Here is a 13,100-nt window from a genome sequence, read left to right as displayed (position 1 = left end):
ATGGAACACACTAATTTGCTCTATGACCTCGACCCGGTGTGTGGATCACAACAGAGCGCTTTAGCAGCGCTTCGACTGCTGAGAAGCTACAATCAGTTCGTAGTACCGCCTGGTAAGTGTCAAATGTCATTTAAATTTTATTGTCTGTATTTCTTAACTAATTCAAAAACAATTGTTTGGCATAGATCTATTCATAAAATTTGGCTGTTTTTATGAATATAAATACTTATAGTCTATTCCAATAGAAGTAGGAATAAAGGTAAATAAGCCTTAGATTTACGTATTCCATGCGATTTGCTAATAACTCAGCTATATTGTGCACTACTAAGAGTTTATGATTAATATATCTTTTATTTATAATATCATACGATTACAGTTAACTACTTATATCCACTATAATTTTCCTTCCGAAATTCCGATCGAACAGTTTCGTCGACTTACGAAACGCCATTTTTTTTTGCAAATCCATAGTGAATATCATAGATTAATCAAGCTCTCGACCAATGATACCGCGTCAATTTGCTGTCAAATGTTATTTAATTGACTTTTGTCCTCTTGTGGTTGGAATAGACTATAGGTTTACTATCACCTAAAGCGTGTAATATACATATTTTTTTAAAGTAATTTTAAATTTAATTATATATATTAAAACCAATCTATCTAGACAGGAAATATTTGAAGCAGTTCGTGTACCGTTATTGAGGACACCTGTGTGTTGTTTACTGAGTTAGTTATTCTATATAATCTATATTCGAAGTTAAGTAGCAGATTAATTATGAAACATATATACTTTATTGTACACCACAAACAACACGAAACACACAGAAAATAAAAAGTAAAACAAAATTAGTAAAATAAAAAAAATAAAAAAACGAAAAAATAAATGTCTGTCTGTTACTCCCGAGATCTCTACAAAAACCATCCCAATAAATGATTCAACTTTAGCGTCACCACTTTCTTCAAAGCCCAGACCCTAGTGTCAGTTTCCTTCCATAAAATTCAATAAACAAAATGACTCATTCATTGCATTATTATACCATTTTGGAAGATAATAAAACCATTTACTGAAACGTGATTTCTTTTTTCTCATCCTCCGAATTTTGCTGCCCTGGCATTAACACCGAGTATCCTTAGTGTAAATTTAGCGCTGGGCTCCATGTAATGAGAGTTTTTGAATTTGGGTACATATTTACATTACGTTACATTAGCATCCTGTCATTTTCCCGCTGCTGGGCTAAGGCCTCTTCTCCCTTTGAGGAGAAGTTTTGGAGCATATTCCACCACGGGTCCAATGCGGGTTCGTGGAATACACATGTGGTAGAATTTCGTTGAAATTAAACACATGCAGGTTTCCTCACGATGTTTTCCTTCACCGCCAAGCACGAGATCACATGAAAATTCTGTGGGTTTGAAGCCGCAATCATCACTTAAGATGCACGCGTTCTAACCACTGGACCATTGAAATATAATATTTACGTATTGATGATGTCGACAGGTCCACTCTCTATACCCTCATTCAGAGCCGTCTCAAGCAATGCTGGGGCCCGTGGGCACCCATGAATTTGGGGCCCTTTTGGCAGATATTTACATATGTTCAAATACTTTGCTTATGGCCAGGTCTTAAGTATAGTTTCAAATAAAGTTTGCTTTAATTTTCGTAAATTTGTAGGAATCTGATTGGTTATTTGATTGTACAATCTTATGGCTATTTTAAAGCCTTTTTGATAAATATGTTAGTAATTTCTTACAAATATATCATTTTTGAAAATATACATAGAAGGCAACGTGAGAACAAATATGTAAAAGAAATAGTAGGTTCTTTGGGGCCCTCTCAGGATGGGGGCCCTGGGCACGTACCCCTTGTGCCCTATGGTAAAGACGGTAATGCCCTCATTCAGTCATGAGCAGGAAACAGATGCACGGGAGTACACACAGTTCCATCTTCTTAACGTAGCCATTTTGTAATAAATACATTAACAATTGCCTAATTGTGAATTAAAATAATGTAATTTTTATATGAAACTAGCTGTTGCACGCGGCTTTGTTAGCGTTAAATATTTTTACAGATTAATTCAAAATATTACGTTAATTAAGACCTCTTTGGTGTGTATTTCAACCCTTAGGGGTAGAATATCCGGAAACGCTTAAATACGTATATACTAATTTTTAATCACTGTCCCAAAAATAAAGTTTCATATTTCTAACTTTAAAAATAACGGACTTCCATACAAACTTTCAACCCCTTATTCAACCAGTAGGGTTAGAATTTCCAAAATACCTTCCTAAGTGGATGTCTACTCAACCACCAATATACCAAATTTCATGACCGTAACTTGAATAATTTACGCTCGGCGACGATGAATCAGTCAGTCAGTCACATATTATTCTATAAATTAAAGATATCGGTAAATCTTGTAAACGGGCTGCTCAAATAAAACAGCACTTTAAATAAATAAGTAAAATATTTTCATGTAATTTGAGGTATCTTCCACATCTGCATGGACGATAATGCCGACCTTTATTAAGTTTCTATAAAAAATAAAAATTATCAAAATCGATTAATAATCGGTTATAAAATCGCAGACACAGAAAAATAAACATAAACAAGTGACAATCTCCTTCGCTTTTTAAACCAACTATTAATTTAAAAAAAAAATACTATAACTTTTATTCGTGGCATAAAAATACGGTCCAAATGACATTAACACCTCATTTAGCTTATTGAGAATAGGTTAGCTTTGTTAATAAGAAAAAAAAAACAAATGCATTTTACTCAAAACGTAAACAAATAACGATTCAGTCAAAGCAGACGCCACAGGGGGCACGTAATTGCACTCAATTTGTTCGACACTAACGACACGCGACGCTGCTATTTCGATATTATGAAAACTCTGTCAATAATTTAAACAACAAATAAATACGAGAAGATATATTGTTTATTTAATTTGCAGTATTTATTTGATACAAACGTGTGGCGGAGGCACTTAATTGAGAAATGCTATGTATTTTTACTAATATTATTATTTTTCAAGCTGGTATTTATTTATTTATTTAATCCATTAACAGCTTAACTTAGTGCTAATATTTACAATAAACAAATATAACAATTATTTTACATAGAAAATGTAACTCTAAGTTATTAAAAATATAATGTAATTTAACTAAAACAATGCTAAGCAACTCAAGTTCGATGGATATTACCCTCCGTACTAGGTGAACTGTATGACGGTAGGAGCACATTTCTCGATCGCGAGTCAATAGCTGCATAGTATATGCAAAAGTTACATGCTATTTCCATAATTGTTCTAATAATACAGGACACTTATTTTAATTTTATATTAATTTGAATATAATATTATATTGATAGTGCAATGTTGTATGTATATGTGTAAGCATTTATGTAAGTGCGTTAATATTGTGTGCGCGCGTGCGTGTGTTTGTGTATGTGTTTGTGTATGTGTTTGTGTGTAAGAAGAATTTTCATTTTTTTGATGAGTTTAGTAGTCAGGTTTAATCAATTTTTCAGTATCATCATATGATAACGTTTTAAGAAATTTATGAAGTGATATCTTGAGATTATATTTAGTAAGGTCCTTTATAACAATTTTCATAGATATTTTATTATATAGGTACGGTGCCAAATAGAGATAGAATTATAATATTATTTAGATAGTAACTCTGTCCGTCTGACTGTCAGTCTGTCTGTTGCTCTATCACGGACAAATCACTGAAAAGAATGAAACCAAGAGAGGGCATAGACTTTATACCTAACATTTATTTTTTTTTTTGCTCACAAGCCTTACTTTACTTTACATTTGTTAAAATTAAGCAATAGATATATTTTTATGCTGTGTAAGATCCTGTTATAAAACCATCGCTCCACAAAAAGTTACTGACTCCACGCAAAAGTTCCAAGTTGACTATTACCCAAAGATTCGGAAGGAGTGGTTTTAATCTACTCTACTGATGAAACACGCGGTTCTTTCGTAAAATGCTGCTTTATAATTAAACTCTTTATTTTTCTTTCAATAAATAAAAGTTAATTGTTTTAATGTTTCTGAACTATTCAAGCGATTGTTTTTTTTTTTGTCACGAGAAAAATGTCATCGGATCCCATAGACATCTGCAATACCGAGGGCTTCCATATGCGATACCGGCATTTAAGGAATTATAAGACACTTTTCTTGAAGATTCCCGAGTTGTATCAATTAAGAAAATCCATCGGTTCAAGCTGGTTCCAAAGAGTGCTCATGCGACACAAAAATGCCTTAAAATCGCACTGAATTTATTTATTACGATGTAATTTATCTATGTTTTCCAGCGAAGACCTGAACGTATTTTTATCCTTCAATATAAACGCACGTAGATCCTTATTCTGCCAATACGAATTCGAGAGGGTTAGCTTGGAATACAATAAGGAAGGTGTCGTGGAACCAGTTAAAAGGAAGTTGCTTTCGTTATATGTTACGTATTAAACAGACAATTAAAAGTTAACAACGCTTGATATTAGTTAAATGACAGGAAATGAAAGAGATAGAGAAATAGAAAGAGAGGAAAAGATCACCCGGAGGACTTAACGCTTTTTCCTAACGTGACGATATCTGCCACAAGTTAAGAACATCGTTCCGAAAAGAAAGCAAATTGAAAAGCATAGAAATCTATGGTAATTAGTAATACGCCATAGGTCAATACGATGTTATGGGGTGCGATCGTGGAGGTGAGTTATTACGACCATTTACTAAGTAGGGCTGGCGATATTTCAAGTGTCAAGAACATCTGACTTACTGTTTTCGCGACTTTTTTGCGAATTTGATACGATGTTAGGCACCTCATATCTTTTTCAGTATACATGGGAACGACTACGCAGAATCTCACGATCGGTTGAGATACTTAAGACGTCACCATAATAAACAAACTTAATTTCGAATAATGAATGCTCAATAATTTATTTTTTGTGCGCTTCTAACACATAATTCAAAACTCTTCGTTCGTTATTCAAAACGTTCGATACGCCATTTTTTGAAAATCCATATCGATTCTCATAGTTTATTCCAGCTCTCAACCAATGATATCGCACGAATTCAAGGTCAGATCTTGTTTATTTCAGTTTAGTCGTCTTGTAGTTGGAATAAACCCTGTACTAATTTTTATCATGATCTCGAAACAAATCTCTGTCAACAACTCCTCTAAAACGAATTTTTGGTGTGTTTGCATGGCTTAAATAGAATCCTTTAGATGATCTCACGATCGTATTTCAAGTTTATCTTTCAAGTAATATGAAATACTTAAATAGAGTATTCATATAATCCGTACGACCGATCAGTTTGTTTTGATATAAGTAGTCGCCAGCCCTGTCCATGTGTGAATATTCACACGATCACAGGTGAACGCTGTTCATTGAGGAGTTTAACCCCTACTGAACAATTTACCTTTGTACATTGTGTAATATACGTTTCAAATATTGAACAAATAAATAATTTACGTTGGCTAATATACAAACAAAGATAATAATTTTAATTTTATCAATCTCAATACTGTGTTTGAAAAGGGACTTCAAAATGTTAATTTTTCTATTAAAAAGCAACAAATAATAAAATAATATTTCGGCAAAATAAAAACGTTTTCTTGCCATAAACTAAAATTAAATTTTATACCATTTTTATTCGCGCAAAAACGCTGTCAGTCATTTTGGTGACGTCACATTGATAAAAACAAAAGTTGTGTATATGTACGACTGGCACTTATTCAACGTTAACAGCTATAAATATTTGGGAAAATAATGAATTACAATCGCTATCGTTAGTGTTTAATGTACAGATACTAGCATTAAAACTCCAGAAGAGTTGTTTAACAAAGTGCCAGACGATATTGTAATGACAGTTTTTGCCTATGTGACGCCACACCATGGCGGCTCGTGTTTTAGGTCACGTGACTATAAATAACGACTTTTAATTTTAATATAATTAAATAATAATACTAAACTACCGAAAGTACCGTGTCTATTTACGTTTAACCAAAATATGAAATTGTCACGTTCAAATTAAAAGCTCGTGACACCGCGAAGCGTCAAGCAGACCGAGATACTATTTTTCTTCAATAATTAGTAAAGTAGTTAGTGAGTTCATCCATGATAGCGCTCGGGATAAAAACTATTGATCTATCTATCTCAAAATAGATTTTGAAAATTTGCATAACCGGAATGAAATCAGGCGCAGGAACAACGGCTTTACTTTAACGTGCTATCCGAGGCACGGGAATGTACACACTTCCAACTTCCAGATACCGGCTTGTCACTGTTCTATCCTGGGGCTCGAAACCCAGATTTTTTTAATGTAATAACTAGGCGCACCAGCAAAATATGGGCCACCACCGCCCAAAGACATTAGCGCTTTTATATATATTTACCATCCCTTACTTCGCCAATGCGCCACCGACCTTGGAAACTAAGATGTTATGTCCCTTGTGCCTGTAATTACACTGGCTCAACCTTCAATCCGGAACCCAAAAATACTGACTACTGCTATGTGGCGGTAGAATATCTGATGAGTAGTACCTACCAACGGACTTGCAAAAAGCCCTACCACCAAGTAAATTTTTATATCTGCACTAGATCAACGACGCAAATAGCAAGCACGGCCCTAAAAACTATTTTTATTGGTTAAATTCTAACATTACGAGTGCTGTATCGTTGCTATTAAATCTTAAACGTGTCCTTATACACAAATATTGTCGTTAACAATTAACAGCGTGCACCGCCGTTTAAAGGGTCGCTTGGTCGTGATCCACCGACCGCTGCTTTTATTATTCATACGTACAATCGCAAAGACAAGTGCTTATCATTATAATTTATTTATCATTAGAATACTAGCAATGCCCCAAATTACGACCTCCGTGGTCGAGTAGTGTGTACACCGGTTTTCACGGGTACGCCACTCCGAGTTCCAGCCTAGTCGATGTAGGAAAAGTTCATTAGTTTGTGTTGTCTTGGATCTGGGTGTACGTGCTACCGTAGTTACATCTGATTTTCCATAACACGAGTGTTTTAGCTACTTAATGTATGTGATGTTGTCCAATATATATTTATTTATAATAAATAGAAAAATAAATAAGAAATTGCTAATATTCCATTTTACCCCTCCATTTAAGCTTATCGCTTGTGTTAGGAGTGGGGACGACAACAGCCCAAGGGGTTAGGATCGAACCTGCGACTTTTACATCGCTAGGCGGCCCGTGAACCATTGCGCTGTTGACGCTAAACGAGTTTATCCGTTTGTTATAACACATTAGTGTGTCTCCTTCAATATAAACGTTTTATGTAAATCTTCGTCCTACCAGTGCAAAGTCAGGAATTTTTTTTATTTAATAACTAGCTGTTATTAAATAAAAAAAATTAAAAAACAAACGTACTTCAGCCCTTTGTTTTACAAATAACGATGCGGTTTGAATACGGGTAGGTTTCCTTAAGATGAAAGCTGAGCAAGCCACTTATTTTATATATTGTTTAGTTTTTTAATTCTTCTCTTACTTCACAGTAGAGGAATACATAGAGGAATACATAGAGGAAATCTCCTATATACATATGCATTTAGCCACAACCCAAGCCTACCCTCTAAAGGACTTGTCTCCTTTCGCATGAGTCCAGTCCAGTACAGGACATCTTATTTTATTTTTATTTTTATAACCTTCAAAAAGAAAAACATAATATACACAAATATAAATAGCAAAAATATATAAGATATGAGATCGAACTATGTGATCTTTGGAATGTTAGTTTTGTAAGTCAAATTCAATACAATACAGGTCAACTCAAATCAAATCAAATCAAAATATACTTTATTCAGGTAGGCTTTTACAAGCACTTTTGAATCGTCATTTAACAAACTATTTAAAGTAAAGCTACCACCGGTTCGGAATGTAGTTTCTACCGAGAATAACCGGCAAGTAACTCAGTAGTTACTCTTTTTCAACATCTAAAAATACAGTCTTGTTAGTTAAATACAATTATATATGTATGTCATGTCTCCTGCCTGGAAGTCAACAAGCATTAACTCCACGCTTTTTTATCATCGATATATAATCTTGTGTCGAATATGCCTTCCTAACCTTCGAATCAGATCTATTTTTGAATATTGGTAATTTGTAAATAAATTGTCAGAATGTATTTTTATGATGCGCGCGCAGTGATATGGATACTACAACTTGAAGTTGCTCGCAAAACTGCCAATTAATTGTCAAGTCGCAAGTAGACAACTTCACACCTCATCATATTTTACAATGTTTATTTAATTAAAAAAAAAAGAAAAAATTACATTTATCATAATAACAATAATTTCATTATTGTTATCCTGTAAAAATAATCGATTCATAATTTTTAAATCTGTGTGTATTAAAAATAATTAATATACATGAAGTAAAAACAAAACGCTGATTTTCACAGATAAAATACATTTATTAAAACTCCGTAGTAAATAAAATAGTATATTCGCGATTAAAACATTAAAATCATCGTATATAATACTAGCTGAACCTGCGACTTTACCACCGCGAAATTTATAAAACACAAACTTCCAACGCCCGTTTTACCCCCTTAGGGAGTTACGTAAAATTAGTTCTTAGTGGATATCGACACCCATTAAAGAAAACTACCAAATTTCAAGTTTGTAGATGTTATCGTTTCTGAGATTTCTTGAGTATTTCGCTTTTATATACATAGATAGATATAGGGATAAAACGAGTGAAAAGTAATAAAACACAGACAATTATTTAAGACACTTCTTTACGCGAATGTACACGGTTAGGGGATAGCACACCTGCTAGTGATGTTACGCGTAATTACATATTATAACAATCGACGAACGTCATTAAAATCGATCTATGCAAATACACAAAAAATGCCAACGCGGAACGAACAAATAGTATTTATGTTTACAAACAAGGTACTGATTATTCAGTCGAGACTTCACTTCGTGTCTCACCCGTGAACAGTTGACTATCGACTATTTTTTTTATGGCATTGGTTGGCGGACGAGCATATGGGCCACCTGATAGTAAGTGGTCACCACCGCCCATAGACAAAGCCGCTGTAAGAAATATTAACCATTCCTTACATCACCTATGCGCCACCAACCTTGGGAACTAAGATGTTATGTCCCTTGTGCCTGTGATTACACTGGCTCACTCACCCTTCTAACCGGAACACAACAATACAGTGTACTGTTATTTGGCGGTAGAATATCTGATGAGTGGGTGGTACCTACCCAGACGGGCTTGCACAAAGCCCTACCACCAAGTATACTTACAGTTATACGTCATCCTAATACGCGTGCCTTATAGACAAGAGATTTAAAGTCAAATCAGAATCTTTTTTTTTAATATAGACTCGTTAAACTTGAAATTTTTTATTGATCAAAATTCTACCACCGGTTCGGCCATAAACACCTCGGACCTGAGAGAGAGAAACTCAGCGGGATTTTTTAAAAACATATTTAAGATTTATGTCATTGCAATAATATTTTTAATTTAAATAGTCAGAGGGCGATTGCTGAGAGCAATGTGTGGTGTTACGCGAATGGATAGAGTAAGGAATGAGTACATAAGAGGAAGTTTGAAAGTGGCACCGGTAACCGAGAAGCTATCTGGAAACCGGCTGTCTTGGTATGGGCATGTTATGCGGAGGAATGAGGACCATGTTGTGAGAAAGGTTTTGAGTATGGATGTGGATGGATATAGAGGTAGGGGACGACCCAAGAAACGATGGATGGATTGTGTGAAAGACGATATGGTTAGAAAGAATGTTACTTGTGAGATGACGTCTGACAGAGAAGTATGGAAGAAGAAGACATGCTGCGCCGACCCCAAGTAAAATTGGGATAATTGGGCAGGAGGATGATGAGTCAGAGGGCGATTGCTTTATTCCCAAAATGTGCAATCGTCTATAAATAAATTAGTTGTGTAATATGCTTTAAATAACACACAAAAACACCTTAAATATTTACGACGGACGAGCAAATAGGCCACCTGATGATAAGTGGTCACCATCGCCCACAGACAATGGCGCTGTAAGAAATATTAACCATTCCTTACATCGCCAAAGCGCCACCAACCTTGGAAACTAAGATTTATGTCCCTTTTGCCTGTAGTTACACCCTTCAAACCGAAACATAACACAACAATACTGAGTACTGCTGTTAATGAGTACTGACCGCTGCAAACGTAATTATCTTAACCTGGCTGTGTGTCTTTAATTTGGTTCATACTCAGTTTCATGTTCAGACTCCAATTTTAAGAACCGATTATTAGCCAATGCGGAGAGACTCCAAGTCCTATGAACCGATTATCAGCCAATGCGGAGAGACGCCAAGTTCTATTAACCGATTATTAGCCAATGCGGAGAGACTCCAAGTCCTATGAACCGATTATCAGCCAATGCGGAGAGACGCCAAGTTCTATTAACCGATTTTTAGCCAATGCGGAGAGACGCCAAGTTCTATTAACCGATTATTAGCCAATGCGGAGAGACTCCAAGTCCTATGAACCGATTATCAGCCAATGCGGAGAGACGCCAAGTTCTATTAACCGATTATTAGCCAATGTGGAGAGACGCCAAGTTCTATGAACCGATTATTAGCCAATACGGAGAGACTCCAAGTTGCTAGTATTCTGTAAACCGATTATCCGGAGGTTGTAACTCAATTTGCTAGTAATTTCACTAATGTCTTAACTCTTCCACAGATGGACGCGGTGTGGTACCTCTATTGGCGACCATACCACCGCCCTGTTTACCATCGTACTGCCAGCATCTACCGTTATGCTCACCAAGTATGTACATCACACATTGTTGGTACTCAATAATATACTTGTAAAACAAATGGTTTGTATAAATATATAAAGGTATATAACAGCACTAATAAAATACATAAATACATTAATAAAAAAGTATATTATTCAATGCAAGATTATATTATATACGATAAAAAAGCGTGGAAACTTGTTGACTTCCAAACAGGATATATTATATACATATAAGTATAATTGTATTCAACTGACATAACTTTGTATTTCAAATGTTGAAAAAGAATCTACTGAGTTTCTTGCCGGTTCTTCTCAGTAGAATCTACATAAGTACGTTCCTACGTTTGTTAAATGGCGATTCAAAAGTGCTTGTAAAAGCCTATTGGGATAAAGTATATAAAATTACATATTATATAAAAAAGGCCTTAATTATATACATATAAAAATTAAAAGTACAAATCATGACCGCGTGGAATTCAATAAATGCTAGCAACATTTCCTCTTTGAATCGCAATTCCGATCCGATTCCGAAAAATGAACCAGCCCTTCGTCAGCATTAAAAGCAATACATTTAAAGAAATCACGATATAATATACTATTTATGTTTTCCTAGTATCAACGTCAAATGTGTCCTCAACGTTATGTGACATGGAATCGCGGAGACGAGGGGAAAAGAGGCCGATACCAGCCGAACTCAAGGACGAGAAGTATTTCGAGAGGCGCAGGCGGAACAACCAAGCCGCTAAAAAGTCCAGGGACGCTAGACGGATGAGAGAGGACCAGGTTAATGACCCTTATATAAACAATAACGTTGAAATTAACCGAAGTAAAGTCACAGTATTTCTTCTTTGAAACATTTTATATAATTTCAAAAGTTGTTTTCGACATACTCCTTTAAAAGAGGAAGACGGACCAGCGCTAGGGTGGCAAAATTTTGGGGGGGTGCTGAAATTTGACTGGTGACCTTATTTTAGTAGTCCTTGAGATCACGTTTTTCTGAAATGTGCCCATAGCAGCTCGCAAAAGATGTAGCCAGAAGTAACGTACGGAACATTGTAATCAAGCAACAAAAGCTTAAAGTGTGTTTTGTAATTAATAATTTGTTAATACTAACAAGAAATTCGTAGATAATGTCGAAATATCGAGCTCCAACAAATAAAAATAAAAAACATGGTAAATATCCCGTTTTAAATACTGTTAGTAATAAAAATAACCATGTTACTTTAAAATCTTATAATTTGTTAATACGTCAAAAAATTATAATTAAAATGACAATTTTGACAGTTAAAAAAAAGACGCGTCATTTCGTACTATCGGGAATTTGTATTCGCTTTTGTTGTTTCACCAATGATCCTCTCGCTCCATGTGCCTTTCAAAAGACCCGGGCGTCCAGAATGTCTTCTAAAAATCTTTTTCGCGGGAATAAGGATTGCCTGAACTGTTTGCACCTGGGCGGTTGTTGCGGTGCGGAGTTGCTGTCTTTTGTTTTATAATCTGAGGGATTACTATTTCCATAAACATTTATTTCAGATAGCGTGGCGTGCCTGCTTGCTCGAACAAGAAAACGCCTCGTTAAGGGCTCACATAAATGCGTTAAGACAAGAAACGATCACTCTGCGAGCGTTACTCGCGGCCAGGGATGAAACGACAGTGCCTTCATCGACTACCAAAGATTAACCTCAAGTCTATGGTCAATACTAATAACAGGAACGAACATAGACAACTTTGACCTTGAATTCACGTGACATCATTGGTCGAGATTTAAATTATGTGTCTATTTGTTGTCGGAACTTTCGAAGTAAAATTAAAATAAATATAAGTAGCTAAGTGCAATGGTGTTGTATTATATATAAAGATATATTGATCGAGAACTGTTTGTAGCGCAGTACGACAGAGATATTAGCGAAGCGTATGGAATATCTGAATATATGGTTTATTTATATCTTGTAAGTACGAGCGTCGTTAATTGTATTTATTAGGAATATTTAAGACATGTTATAACTTAGTAAAACAACGCCATCTATCGTCGACTAGCGGATAATGAACACAGTTTTCGGTTCCTTCTGAATGCATCGGGAACTCCCACTGTCACCTGACATCTGCATCGATGGCAGCGTCGATTTTGACAACGACTACCACCGAATTTGACAACCACCTGGAATAGACAATCACCCAATTTGACAACACAACTGGGCCAGTTGGGTCCTGATCTTACGGGTCAAAACAATTGACGGCCGTACCCAGCCTGAACTAAGCAAGACAGGAAGACCCCATTGCTGGTTCTGAGGGAGGCCTTGCAATTTCGCTCT

The 13,100-nt window shown here is 35.5% G+C and overlaps 1 protein-coding gene across 1 annotated transcript; it reads left to right on the top strand.

Annotated features, from left to right (window-relative positions):
- LOC125074549 (transcription factor ces-2-like) lies at positions 1 to 12,468 on the top strand. Its single transcript, XM_047685877.1, has 4 exons — positions 1 to 112; positions 10,732 to 10,818; positions 11,405 to 11,574; positions 12,322 to 12,468. Exons 1-4 carry the CDS (start codon positions 1 to 3, stop codon positions 12,466 to 12,468), a joined length of 516 nt encoding a protein of 171 aa, XP_047541833.1.
- Positions 12,469 to 13,100: the final 632 nt, after the last annotated feature.

This window comes from Vanessa atalanta, chromosome 28 (genome assembly GCF_905147765.1).
Source record: "Vanessa atalanta chromosome 28, ilVanAtal1.2, whole genome shotgun sequence".
NCBI classification, from domain to species: domain Eukaryota; kingdom Metazoa; phylum Arthropoda; class Insecta; order Lepidoptera; family Nymphalidae; genus Vanessa; species Vanessa atalanta.
Note: the sequence above shows the minus strand (reverse complement) of the source record. Positions and strands in the feature narration are given on the sequence as shown.

Bases quoted from the DNA above. Each gene is read 5' to 3' on its own strand.
- LOC125074549 (XM_047685877.1), top strand. From the start codon at position 1: ATGGAACACACTAATTTGCTCTATGACCTCGACCCGGTGTGTGGATCA. The intron at 113-10,731 runs GTAAGTGTCAAA...ACTCTTCCACAG, and splicing joins TCAGTTCGTAGTACCGCCTG to ATGGACGCGGTGTGGTACCT. The intron at 11,575-12,321 runs GTTAATGACCCT...CATTTATTTCAG, and splicing joins GACGGATGAGAGAGGACCAG to ATAGCGTGGCGTGCCTGCTT.